The sequence below is a fragment of the Hoplias malabaricus genome, chromosome 1 (genome assembly GCF_029633855.1).
Source record: "Hoplias malabaricus isolate fHopMal1 chromosome 1, fHopMal1.hap1, whole genome shotgun sequence".
In the NCBI taxonomy this organism is placed as follows: domain Eukaryota; kingdom Metazoa; phylum Chordata; class Actinopteri; order Characiformes; family Erythrinidae; genus Hoplias; species Hoplias malabaricus.
Window position 1 is genome coordinate 18,866,980 of NC_089800.1, and position 14,796 is coordinate 18,881,775.

The 14,796-nt window shown below is 41.5% G+C and overlaps 1 protein-coding gene across 2 annotated transcripts in view; it reads right to left on the minus strand.

Annotated features, from left to right (window-relative positions):
* The window catches only part of pola1 (polymerase (DNA directed), alpha 1), a 50,056-nt gene that overhangs the window by 11,798 nt on the left and 23,462 nt on the right, over positions 1-14,796 (minus strand). For both annotated transcript variants that reach the window (XM_066663845.1, XM_066663764.1), the window contains exons 33-35: positions 14,095-14,276; positions 11,653-11,784; positions 3,263-3,379 (exon numbers count right to left, since the gene is read on the minus strand). In XM_066663845.1, coding sequence (XP_066519942.1) covers positions 3,263-3,379; positions 11,653-11,784; positions 14,095-14,276 — 431 coding nt within the window. The remainder of the gene's footprint in view (positions 1-3,262; positions 3,380-11,652; positions 11,785-14,094; positions 14,277-14,796) is intronic.

Consider the following 14,796-nt stretch of genomic DNA (forward strand, 5'->3'; position numbering starts at 1 on the left):
GTCGGCCACGTGTCTGCCTGCCAGAAGTGCTCAGATTGAGAGAGAGAGAGAGAGAGAGAGAGAGAGAGAGAGATCAACTCTGAAATTACCTTGAAATTACCTACTTCATAATAGTTTGTTTTGATAAGGCATTGTGTGTGGAGCTGATGAACAACAGTGGCTGTCAATTTGATTAGCCATTATACTTTTATGTTAATTGCCATTATTGGGTCGCAGTCTCTCTGAGACACCATAGAAGCCAGGCAATGTGAGCGCTGAGAGAGAAAGAGAGAGAGAGAGCCATGAAGAGAGTTTAGTGAGGGGCTCTCTTCAGCAGACAAGCTTTTAATTGCCCTCCACAGCTTCCGATGAGCCCAGCAGCTGTTGACCCATAATGCACTAGCTGGTCAACAACCCTGCCCGTCGATTCAGCAATGCAGCCATAATGGAGCCGCCGTAACCAGCGCCAGCGCACGGCCGGCTTGGCACGCGTACACAAACGCTCTTTCTACTGAATAAACACATGGGTGCGTTTCAAACCACACTGGCCAACCTACCTGGGACAGTATACGATTTAGTATAGCTACACAGCACGTCTAGAAAAGACAACAGTTCGGGAGGGGTCAGGACCAACTTCACAACTCCACTGACAGGTGTCAAAGAGGCGTGGTGAGCGTATAGTCAGGCGTTATTCAATTTAGATTCTTGGGTCCCACCCCACCTCCTCGTTCAGCGCCCCCCCAACCCCCCAAACACACACACACACACACACACACACACCTCCCCTGGCGGCTTTGCTCGGCTCAGTGCTTTGTTCCTGTACTGACACCATTTCAATTTTCACCACAAATCTGCAGCATTTTCGGCCTGAGTGACTAAGGAGCAAACCAGCTGTGAAATTGCCTCTCCCCCGAGACCCCCCCACCACCTCCCCACAGCCCTCCCATCGCAGCCCCCCGATAAAGCTACGGCGAAGCACTTCCCCTCACCAAACCATCCTCAAAGCCTTCGGACAACAAACAGATACAGAAAGAGATGTGTGGCTAAACATACCAACAAAACAACAAACCGCAGCAAGGAAATGACACCCCCATTAATGCACTGAGATCATCATTATCCATTCACTGAGTGAACAGACCTGTACAAATCCCACAGGTCACTATGAGTGCTTATATACATGGCTCAAGCAAAGCATGGACAAGACTTTAAGAACGACAGAAGAAACGGTGGTAGAGTTTATTACTCAGTGGTGGCTAAATGTAAAGAACTTATAGCAACGTGCCTCTTCAGTTCTACGGCGGTAGAAAAATGGCTCCTCTCTATTCATGCAGATCTCTGCAGCTGCAGCAGGAAAAAAAAATCCAAACAGTTTTGATGAGGCTTAACACAAAACGCTCCAATTTGAGTTAATTTTAATGGGCTGAGCTGAAAAAGGAAGGCGATCGGCATCACAAGGTTTCATAATGAGTCAATATATGTAAATCTTTACAAGGCAAACACAGTGGGAAACAAAGACATTTAACTGAAGCGCCAGTTGATGTCTCCACTTTTTTGTGCGCATAATTTCTCCCCATTGAAAGGTATAATTGCCTGCTATTTGAAGATATTCATGCTCAATTTTTGAAATTAATTTCAATTGGGGGGAAATGTAGAAATGTCAGCTCCCTTGAAAGGGATTTGATTTCAATTATCCTTGCTCAAAGGACTGTGATTTCCAAATACACTTAAGCAAAATTATGACAAGAATTTTTGTTCCCAGAAATTCAGTGTTTAAAGAGCGATTAGGCGATAAATGGACTGGCTTTGAATTGAAGTGAATGCGCCGGTCTCCATCTGAAAGGCACTCAATTATCCCTGATTGCTCCCGTTATAATGTATCAAATAGAGATACCTGCTATTGCTGTAATTTGTGTGAAAATTAACATGCTGCAATTTCCACTAGAGGGAAAAAAGGAAGCCCTAATGGGTGCCTGAACGTACATCAATAAAACGGAGAACGAGGGGGGGAGAGAGGGAGGGCGAGAGAGCAAGCGAGAGAGAGAGAGTGAGATGGAGGGAGGGGGAGAGAGAGAGAGAGAGAGAGAGATGCACACTGTGATTGAAAAAGAAAGCAAGAGACAGAGGAGAGAAAGAGCGACGGTAGAGAAAGGGGAAAAAAAGGAGAGAGAGAGAAGAAAAAAAATTTAATTTACTGAAAATATTACAAATTGCACCTGTATATAACTCCTCCAAATTACCGGCCAATCAGTCTAGGGTGCCCATTACGCTTCCATTTAATCTGGATACAATGGTGGTCGATGTCTCTGTGTCCGTGGAGACGAGAGACGAGGCGCATCGCTGACAGGCGAGCAGCAAAGCTCGGAGCGACAGAGGGATGGGGAAAAGGGGTGAGGAAGTTAATGTTTTATTCAGCCAGCAGTTTAAACTGCCATCTCACCAGGCAGAGAAGGGGACGCCTAAGTGGCTATGGTGACAAGAGAAATTGTCCTTTTGGGTTTCAACCTGTCGCCACAGAACTAGACGCAGAAATCAGCAGCCGGAGAGGGGGTGGGGGTGGTAGTGGGGATGGGGGGGGCACTGGACAAGAACAACAAAAGGAGGCAGAAAGAAAGAGAGAGAGAGAGAGTTGGAGAGATAGGGAGATTCAGGCCAAGGGTAGAGGGGTGTAGGGGCATACAAGGGCAAAAGTGCAAAGGGAGAAGTCGGCCTGCGTTGGTCAAAGTTTTTGACTCGAGGCACACCCTCTTCAAGAGATCACGGGATTAAGGGGGTGTAAAATGAGGGGGATTTGAAAACCATCCCCCAAATCTCAGAGACACCCCCTTTTTTCTCGTTCTGGGCCACCACTGTGCCACACAAGAGCTGACCGGTGTAGGCCAAGGTGTGCCATATTCTTGTCCATTTATTGTCTTATCTTATCTATTGTGCTTATATGTCTTCTTATTAAAGGTTTTAAAAGCAAGAACGCAAGCTTCGCTCTTGACCGGCTATGGCCAGAGGGATATAACTAACAAATCAACAAGAAGAGAAGGAGAAGAAATACTAAATAGAAAAAAGACCAAGGAAGGGATAAGAAGAGGGAAAAGTGGACCAAGAGCTGAGAACGGTTTAGCATTTTATTACAGTGTGCCACCTCAGCCAGCGTTGCTTTCACTGGCTCCACAGCACCATCAGCTGGTCAAATGTGTGCTGGTGCTAGGAAGAGAGAAGAGAGGGAGAGAGAAGAGAGAGAAGAGAGGGAGAGAGAAGAGAGGGAGGGAGAGAGAGAGAGAGATACACATACCTCTGGCTTAAGAGTGGATTTGCAGCAAAGTGGACATATAGGGCCTGAACGGTAGAATGCAATAGGCAGCCGACGAGTTCGGTTCTGACAGGCTTGGTCCTCACACAGTAGCCAACCCTAAAATATAAAATAAAAAAGGGCATTTAAGAGTGCTGTTAGGAGTGTCGAATAATTCGATCAAATTTCTCCATCAATCCCCCCTCCGGAGCAGAGTGATCATCATCAGCAGCATGTATTGCCCCTGCCTTTCCTCTGCCTGTGCCATGTGGGGCCTGGGACAGGTGCAGCTGCCCCCCACTGGCCCTGCCTGCCTCTTCCCCTGTCATTAGAGCAGGGGCCAGGGCTAATGTGGGTAATGCCCTGCTAATGACAGAGCCCCCTCTCACCTCTCACCCCAAATAAAAGTGCTCACCCTCGCACCTGTCCCCAACAGCATTAGAAGCACGTCACCCTCCCTTGCTTCACTGCAGCCACAATGACAGAGTGGGTCAAGAGGAAATCACAGAAGCGGAATTTGATGGAGAAGGTATTGACTCTTTCCAAGAAAAAAAAAAAAATGATAATAATAAATAAAAATAAAAAAATCTGAAAATAATTTTGGGAACATCACGATGTATGGAACATTATTTAAAGTTACTTTTCATGCCTTTCTCCTGAAATGATTGTGACAACACGGAACTTAATCTATTATGAAAACCGTATTGAAGCAGGAAAGCCTAGCTGCATCTTGTTGCTGCAATCTTAGATTATCAAATAGATGGAAAGGACAGAAAAGTAAAGACGGCAAATTAGAATAAGCGCACACAGGCGTAGCCAAATCAATGTGCTGAATTTGCCAGATTTGCTGAGTACTTGGATTTTTCAAGTTGAAAATGTGCTGTAGAGTGCTTAAAGGAAAAAAGAAAAATAGGGGATAATAATTGAATAATTTAAAACATGTATTCAATGTATTCTTGGATTATGAAAACGTAAACAGCCTTTAAACAGACATTTTCGCTTTTTGGCAAAAAATAATTTACACTCAATGACAAAAATGTTATTGTTATAGATAATGAATATAATAAACTTATTTGAGTATTACAAACAATGATGCATCTGAACCACCATGTTCAGATAAATAAGTCATGATAAACTCATGCATTTTTACACTTAAGTATATGACTTAAAGCTGACATTACTCACTTATTGTTGCACCTTAACCTCCTTATTTACACAACAGTAGCTGTCATGTTTACAAAGATAAATGCCTTGGAGTGGCATAGCAGAGACGAGCTTTGTCACCTAGAGATATTCCCAGTGCTACAGATATCAACCCTAAATATTCTAATTGTTACAATCTGAAATACTCCTAGTGTTACAGAAAATTAAATAATAATAATAATAATGTAATGACCACAACGGCTGATCTGCCATGTGAACAAAGACCACTGGTACTTCAGTGCTGGCCATGACTGTGCTTGTGCTTTAGATTCAGAGAAGAAAAGGCAGAGAAAACAAAAGACGACGTCATTATTCTTCATTAATGTAGATACACATATATACACACAGACTGAAAACAGCAATGAGAGACAGAAGAATGAGATTGATAAGAACCGCAGAATAAGAGTTTCCTGCTCTTTCTCTTCCACAACTGTTAATTTGCTCCCATTTCCTGAGCTCGGATTGATTCTGGAGGGTCACTTTCAAGCTTATCGGCCCCTATATTTGGGCCCTGTTCAAACCCGAGATGCACCTTATCACTCACCTGTGCTGTCAAACATACGGACAGGACACCGGCTTTGTTCATTCCTCAGAACATTATCAGAATAAACAGTTCGTTTGAATTTTTCAATTAATCTCATCTGGGTGGCATTCTGTGTGATTGGCTGATGTTATTTGGATAATTAGCAGTGAGCCTTGGAGCTAGAGAGGGAAACAGAGAGAGTGTAATTGAATCCCGACATATGTGAGCTGTTTGGTTTTCATTTTGAGGAGAGCGACGTTGTTATCACCCCTCTGTTTGCCCTAAGGCCCTTTTGTGCTCCAGGAGGCCCAACACTAAACCAACACAACATTTCCCATGGGCCAGGAGAGAGACAGCTTGAGGTGCCAACATTCTTGCTAAGAACATTCAGCCATGAATTGTCAGTTTTCATAGATGTCTGCTAACACACTGATTAAGGTACCAGTCACTCATTAATGTCAGGTAGTAGCTAATAACACGTACTCAAGTACATCTACTAAAATTAGGTTTATAAGAACCATTATACTGTAAAACTACAAAAGGGTTTTAATTAGAAAAAACACATTTTAATCCACTATACATTGTGAAACTTTAAAAATTAACTTTAAAGAGAGATTAAGGCTGATATTGAAGTGTCAAACGTTGCAGATAATTTGAATAGTAATATAAAACAATAAATAGTGATTCAAATACTTTGCTGCTTTCACAAAAGTGACAAGTGTGACAAAAACATTATGGAATGTATGGCCTTAAATGATCAAGGACATTTGTGAAACGTTCACAGAATTTAATACATTTAATTAATAAGCCACCTAAGCAAACATTATTTATTGTCAGCTTTCTCGGGTTTCTCTTTGTCCTAAATTTGGTTTTGGACATGCATTACTCATAGCAAGATTGTAATAGACCGACACCCAATAAGCTACATATTACAATGCTATTTATACAGTGACTTTACACAGGTTGTTGTTTACCAGTTCTGTAAAACCGGCCTAAGTCCATCATGATAATTCAAGTCTTACATTTCTGAAAGAGTTGATGAAACCCATGATATACTTCAAAAACCATATTGTGTCACGTAAACATACATATTGACCACCGCCACCAATCAAAATCACGGATCAATTTCAACAACACAAACATGGAATGGAGAAGATCTCTTCCACAAATGACAATGTAAGCGGCATGGCACACACACATTAGCTGTGTTTGCAGCGCATGTTCTACTTTCTCTATTCTCCTGCAGAGAATTCTGAATTGCTACTGAAGGGGTAGTGGAGAAGCAGAGTGAAAGGGAAATTACCCAAAATGCCCTGTTGCTCCATTTCACTTGCTCACTGACCCACAATTCTTCATTCCAAATTAGTACTGTTAGAGTGGCTCATGGTGCTATGTAACTCAAACACAAACGACATCTGAAGACTGTCATTAAACACACTGACATGGGCAATCGCTAGTACAACCGCGATGTGGAAATTAACCTCAAAGTCAAATTATGTGCATGTCATCAATTCAAGCAGAAGCTTATAAAAAAAAAAAAAAAATATATATATATATATATATATAGAAATATATATATAAAAGAGGGGGGGGGGGAGGCCCAACCCACATCAATATTGTGAACAGTGGGATAAACACACAAACACAAATCAAAGATGGTGTTCATTTTCCAGCCAGCGTCCTTCAGAAACCCATGTAACCGAGACAGAAAGGAGATTTGGGGGGGGGGGGGGGGGGGGGGGCGCAAAATCAGGGAGTAGCAGAGAGAGCAGGGAGGAAAAAAAAAAAAAAAAACAACATCTAATTGAAACACTAAGAGCTGGCTTCAAGAGAGAGAGGCAGGATAAAGCCTCATAATTGCATAATTATACCAGTCGATACCTGACACAGTGAATACAGCCACTTCTGCAGACGTCAAATGAGTTCCACATAATTTAACCAAACACTGGGCAAAGCCTGAGGGCCATGGATCAACGAAAGCCACTGGAAGGGGGGGGGAAGGAAGAAGAAATGGGTGGTGGGGGGTGGGGGGGGAAGATGCTCATGCTTTACACTTCTCTCTCATGCTCTCTCTATTACAGAGCTCTATCAATGGCTATGTTTTTTTTTTCCTGCATAGTATTCTGGCATTCTAAAAGAGTAATGTTTGTATTTCTTGGCTCCTATCACCTATGTCAGTAGCTACAGAGGAATTCAGACACCAACCAGGATACATTATACATCCACCAGACAGACTTCTCTTCCGACACACAGACACAGCCAGTGTTATAGGGTAATTTCATTTATTTTTTTACTTATTTATTTTTATGTATAGGGGATTATTAAAAACACCCCACTCTGATGCACACTATAATAAAATGCAATCGCAGAGTGCCAGTTCTAGTAAAGTCTCAAAAGGTTTTAAATTTGAGAAATTATAAACTGGCCATAATTAGCACATTAGTGCTTGTGTGGCAGGTCCTGAATGAGAAATTACAAAATTCTCGGTAGACAATGAGCAACTCAAAACCCAACTAAACCAAATTTACGAAGCTGCTAAAGTCAGAGCACGAGCTAGAAGGCTGCTTATGTACAGGGAAAGAAGGCAAAGCAAGCCTTCAATAAATAATAAAGGACATGCAACAAAGTTTAACAGTGGTGGCGCCCTGTTCTACTGTGCAGCATTTCTTCCTCAAACATGATCTGTCAGCAGAAAGAAACTTTGCCTACAACCGCATCAAAAACATCCAAACCAAACCAGAGTTCAATAGACTCAAAAACTTTAGTCACCATCAAAATTATATAATTTTTTTTACATGTATTTGTGCACTGTTTGATGAAAAGTACACTCTGTCAACTGTTAAAACATGGGGCTGGTTCATTTAAACATGTAGATTAAAAAAAAAAAAGTAACCGAACTAAACACAAATTCTGGAAGCCTGATGCTAAAAAGAGGCTAGCCTCTAGAAAAGGCACCACATAAAACACATACATATCAATATAACAGATAGATGGACACAGACAGCCAGCAAGACACAAACACACACACACACCTGCGATTAAACGCAGCAGCGAAAAAGACCCCGAGACAGCTTTGCTCAGGCTTTGTACTTCAGTAATCAACAGATGTACTTACAGGCCTCAGCCCAGGCACCACAGAGAAGCTGAATGGGCAAAAAAGCGTCCACTTTGTACATCTTCGCCTTAATCAAGCCTTTTCTATTCAGCAATTTGACCTTTTGTTCAAAACAGGATTATCACCCCTACTTTTTTTTTTTTTTTTTTTAAATTTATTTATTTATTTGTTCACTCTCCCCAGCCAGTTACTAGGGGCGACCCGTGCGACGAACATAATTGCAATAATTTGTTAAACGCCATGGCAACCCACATTAGAATGGGGGGTAAATACAAGGGGGGCCACTTTGCACTGCACTCTCATTTTGCCGAAGACGCCAGGAGTCAGGGAATGGATGACAAGCAAAGAAGTGGGGGAGGTGGTGGAGAGAGAGAAGCGTGTATTTGCTTTGTCTCCAAAGGGGCTGCTTTATTGATAATGGTGGTGGGCAAAAGGTGGACGTGGCAGTAATTTCGCTGGTGATTAATGCCTCGCTGGTGTTCCACGGCTAAACTCAACAAACAGCGCCGACTTCCAATCTGTAACCATGTAAGCCCCTAAGTCCCCCCTCACTCCATTACACAGGCGAGTTTTCTCCCTCCATCTCCGTGAACAAACAGCTCTATTTGAGCTCTCCCCTCAGCTGAAAGGAATCCTTAATTACACAATATTACCCCTCTTCATTGCTACCAGTGTGGGAGGGGACGGCAGGGCCGTGTCCGCTGAGCCTGAGCCCCGGAGCTGACAGGGGTGTTAGCATTCACAGCCAGCAGCTGTTTTACACATACTGACAATGGGGGCCACAGGCACAGGGCCCACTGAGGGAGGTGGCTACATTCACAGAACTAATTGATTTCTGCACAGCACGGTGGGAGAACACCCCCTACCAACAGCACTCACTCTCTTACTCACTGCTGCCTCAGACTGGGCTCAGAGATGATGACTGCTAATGGAACATTCATAAAGCCCCAATCAACCTCTCAGAACCAGTGAGGCTCAGCATTCAGGAATCCCGCCGGCATTCCAAAACCACCTGATCAACCTGCAGCAACACGGCATAGACACCATTTACAAAGGCAGAAGATAAGAAACTATAATCCCCTCTCAAGCCATTTTGGGATTATTTTTACAACGTAATTTTAGCGACACTATTAAAAATGGAAGATATTAGCGTTTGAGAGTGAGGTCCCAATATTTTGGGATAGTAAATAATAAATGTAATAATTAAGTTTCTAAAAGTGACATAAGTGGAGGTAGGGAGGGGGATAATTCATATGTCTAAATACATGGCTCAGTCTAGTAGAAATTCTACCATTAACAGCAAACACCTGAGGCTTAAATTTGCAATACTTAATAAAATTCGGAATGTACATCTAGTAATGTTATCATTGCTGACAATAAATATTTAATCAAATGCTTGGAAACCAAACAAATGAACCAATGTGTTTGAAATATATGTATTTATACAAATTTGGTAAGAATATTTTTGAAGCCAACACAACTGTTAGTGTCTATGAGCCACTGTTTTCCTCTCCAGTTCCCGAATGGTCACTGTTGGTTTTAGTAATGTTTGGTCCATGACTAAACATGTCACTTAAAAACAATGGCCTTAATTCTGATTTTTATTTAATTGTAAAATCACAGATGACTTAAAAATAATTTGTGAATTCTGGGATGTAATTCGATTAGTTAGGTACGTCCCTCTTTAAAGTTTGGTTTTTGGCACTGCATTGCTACCATTATGAATACGATGTTCATAGCACCATATGAGCAAGTGACCAAGAGTGTACAATATTCAAAATTCTTCTATTTTCATATCCAAACATCACAAACTCTGTAGCATCATCTGGTCTTAGCTGATGCCCAAACTAAATACACTGTCACTGATCTGAGCTGGAGCACACCACTCAACACAGAGGGTGTTTAACCCTGTCAGTCAAACTTTCAGATTGCGAAACTGCACACAAACATATCAGAGCTCTTTGCATTGGTCCAATATCCGAACACTTGTCACACAGTCAGAACTCATAACAGTGACTGCTTTATAGCAGAATGGAAGTGGAGAGGGGAGGGAAAAAAAAAGAATTAAACCCATTTGTGGCGCAGCAGGGGGGGCAGCTGTTTGGAGGAATACTTGTAGGCGAAAGGCCGCATCTAAAATTCAATAAAGGACTGCAATAAACAAACAGCATGTGTGAGGTGAGCGCAAATTAACCTGCGTTAAATCCTCACAGAGTGGTCAGGAACAAAGTCTCCACCACAGCGTCTGAGTCACACTCCACTGTTTCTCAAAGGCAGCGGATAAATGCAGCAAAACTCACTTAACAACCCTAACAAAACACTAACCATTTTAGCTATTCTTCACAGCAGGCAGAACAAGGACGGAAACGCAGAAGTCTTTTCACATTTTAAACTCAGGCTGCAGAATTTGGTGTTTGTTAATTATTATCTCAATACTGCTTTTTGCCGTACGGAATATATGTTTCCCTTCCCAGAGTGTCATATGATGATATTAGTTGATATCTTATGTCTCAGCATCACTTGGGCAACTCTCTGGCGAGGAACAGTCTCCTTCCTGGCTAAATGCAATGCACAGTCAATTTGCGTAAAATGAAAACGTTCTTCATAAGAGTTATTCAGCCAGTGTTTTACTGATGTAACTCTATTTCCTGTTTAAAACACCTGTGGGTATAGTAAGCTTTGCCCAAGGAGAGAATTGTATATCTGTGCTGTTTTCTTTGTACCTATTAGAAAAGACTCACATTAACAGTAAATCTAAAGGAAAACAAAGCAAACTGTGCTCTCAAAAAAGACCTGTCCATATTGCTCTGTAGGAAATCAGCTCCATAACTACAACATGAGAACACGTGAAAATAATGTTTTTAAAGTAACTTAAAGTAATATTCTTTCTAATCTAACATTTTGTCTATTCTCATGACTGTAACTAAATGCAGTTTATCATGATTAACTACATAGCATAATGTGATTAATCATGACAGTTACTTTGTTTTACACTAACCTATTCACATCATTTACCAGGTAGTGATCATTTGCAAATATGTTAACTATTGGACTACACAACATTTTTTAAATATTCTAGTCCTCTGTTATTCAGACACACCATTAACATTTTAAACACACTGAAACTCAGCAGTAACAGCAGGACCCAACTGAAGAGACTGAGAACCTTGATCCCTGTGGAAAAAGCTCATTCTGGTCCATTTCTGAAAATGCTTATTATTAAAAAAAAAAAAAAAAAAAAAAAAAAAAAAAAGCAGAAGCAAACAGTGTCCAGAGGCAAAAGACCTTACCAGAAGAAGAAGAAAAAAAAAGAAAAACACCCCAACAACTGAAGACTGCCACAACGCAAACATAAAAAACTTATTAAATAACTGCTCAGAGTAATAAGGTAATCTTTTAAAAAATATGCTTTTGATGTTTTCTTCTGTTTTTTATTCCACCAGCATGCATACTTTCTGCTCTTGATTAGAAGAATTTCGCTTGCAGATTTACTTTTGCTTTTATAGAACTTTGACACAAAATTCACACACGTAACCTGAAGTTCATACTCACACTGTAGTATCTGCGGATGTGTCGTCGGATGTCCTGCAGCAGCTTGTTGCTGATTTTAGCAGGATGCTCCAAGGGGCTTCCACTGCACGGGATGTTACAACAGCGCATCAAACTGGGCTCCATTACAGCTCCCTAAAACAAACAGCACAGATCCAGCTCCATATTACGTAATTTCATTTCAAGGTATGCCTCATAATAAGGCAGTTAGGTCAAGCAGCCATCAAAAAAAGGCCACACTGAGCTTCTGTTTTTCCAAAAGTTTGTGTGAATTTTATTAATGCATCTGTTCAGTTTTGTTCATTATGGCTTTGGCCTGGACAGTTTGGTGGATGTATTATTAGTTCGTTTTTGTGACTGCTACATCCCTACTTAGCAGGTGTATTAGTTCAATAAAAAATGAACAAAAAACATAAATGGATCTTATTTTTGTTGGACATCCCAACAAAGTGCACTGTAATGGGTTCGGCAACTCTCAGTCCTTTAAAAAGTTCTGGGATATACAGGACACTGAAACTGTAACACAAGGAGGAAAAAAGTAAAGTGCAAAGGTGTTATGCCATTAACATTTAAGCCATGGGTTGGGGTGACAGCAAAAGAAAAGCCCTGCATGTTGCTTGTCTGATCTGGAGGCTTTAGCAGTGTGTTTGGGACATGAAAGCCCTCCATGCTGCCGTCGAAAGACGAAAGAACTAAAGGTGATTTAACAGTGGGAGGAAAATACTGCACCATATCCCTCCTCTCCCCAGGTCCTTACCAAAACTGTCAGGAGCAGCCATTACATTTCAAACGGGCCAAAGCATGGTTGGGGCAGCGGTGGCGGCGGCAGTAGTAGAGTTGGGGGGGTTGGGATGGGGTGTTAATGCGTCAGCACACACTAACTTTTGCTCTGCCTCAAACAGTCACTCTCACACCGTGTTCTGCTTTATGACAGGACAGAAGTGCCGAGCTGCTCTTGATTTAGACCACCGGTAGTTGCTGTAAGCCATTAGCCTATTTATGATGTTTACTTCTATCATTGAATAGCACTTTGAGAGGGAACAGTGCTTCTATGCAAATACACTTTCCTCTCTCTGTGGCTGGCTCCAACCAGCGAGTGTGTTTGCATTCCTGCTCTCCTCCCTCCTCTCTGCACGGCTGCCTCTGATAAGGGAGCTCTCTGCAGCCATGGACTGGTCGTCTGAGAGTCAAGGCTTTCCTCTCGGTTCTTTTCCTTTCATCCCCCCACGCTGATGCTCAGCAATACTGCTCTCCTAATTATTATAGTCTTATCAGCGAGGCTCGTTAGCTGTGTGTGGGGCTGTGCATGCGAGAGGTTACATCAGTGTCTGAATGTGTTTACAAGCCCCAGACATAGAATTAAAGCCACACAGCAGTTTGATGCTAAAACAGATTGGAGAAGACTTTTATAAGGCCCAAGGACTAATAAAGTTAGTATTTGAATTCTATTTTCAATTATTACAAGACCAGAATTATATAATTAAAGGAAGACTAGGGGAGTTTTCATAAAAACAATGTTATATTTCTTGACATAATCTTAACATCACAAAAGCAAACACACTGACGACATAAATAAAATGACTCATTTTCTATACAGGCAACATGACTGTAAAAATCTGTTCAATCATCGAACAAATGGCCGAAGGAAGGCCAGCCTACCTGTCTACGAACTGTTACACATACATGGTATTGCCCACCATCTCACAAGCTTAGAAGTAAATGCCTAGCAGTCACTGCAGAGGATTTTTCTCTTTCCAGAATGGAGTGAGTGTTCTCAAACAGCTAGGAGGACATAACTCTGGGCTAATGGGGAGTGCAGGTCACATTTTATGAGTTCCAGAAAGACAAGAGCAGGCTGTGTATGCATGTGTGGAACACTTAATTAGAGACAGATAACACTGCCCTCCCACACTCCCATTACACTGACATGGAATAAAAAGAAATGAAATAAAATGAGTGTCTCACGAGTTACAGGACATGAATAAGCAGCTATGCCAACTCAGATCCACTCCAAGCACATCTAACTCTGCCAAGCAGCTAAAAATAAGGGAGCAGGCATTTCACATTAATAGGCTGGCCACTGCCTACTTTAGGTAATAATCACCTGCGCTACTAAAATTTATTGTTACCTGTCAGTACATGATATTTAACTTGCAGATGGGATGCAATGAAGCTAAATAGTGTGAAACACATCTCAAATACATGGCTGATGAAGCCGTTTGCGTGTGCGCATGCATGTCTGGGGGGAGAAAAAAAAAAAAAAAAAAAAAACATTATATATATATATATATATATATATATATATATATATATATATATATATATATATATATATATATATAATAAAAGTTGCCAAAAATATTCATAATTCATTGTCTAATCTATTATCTGTTGTTGAAAGTGCTGGAATTTCATGGCCCAAAGTAGCATGTCATAAATACTTACAGCTCCATCAAAGACACTGTCATAGATATTCTCGGTTCCGCAGTTGGGGCAGGAGAAGGAGAACCTCTCACAGTCACGGTAGCGTTCTTCATCTGTGAGCTGTGCTGGGACACCCAGGAGACCATCGGTTTCTTCTTCACGCTGCTGCCGCTGTTGGGCTCGGAACTGCCCTGGGTCTAACCCTGGGGGATACAAACAAAAAGAAATGTCTAACACAACCACTGTTTAGACTTTGTACAAATCTTAACAGTCAAGAGTCACATGAGTCTTTATTATGGCTTAGCAACAAAACCTTCCTCCAGACCTATGATGCCAGATTAAGCAAAAATATAACACAAGAAATATGATCAATATAAAAGGATGAGTACGATCAACAGACAGGACAGAGCAGCATCAACACTATACACAGTGCTGAATGTATATGTAGGTATCAGCAGTGAGCCTACAATATACATGACCTTAGCATTAGTCTCTACAGGAGAGCCATTGACTGGACAACACATACACTCCTGAAGTAAAAGTGAAGTAAACTACTAAACTGAAGTCTACGAACAGTGTCTTCATTGGTGAGGGTTGGGTAGAGGGTGGTGAAAACGGTATTGTCACTTGAACATGTGGAGCAGGTGGTTCTTGAAGGTGGTGTCTTGTGTACCCGAAGTCGTATGCACCCGATACAGACCAAAGCAATTTAACTAGTAATAA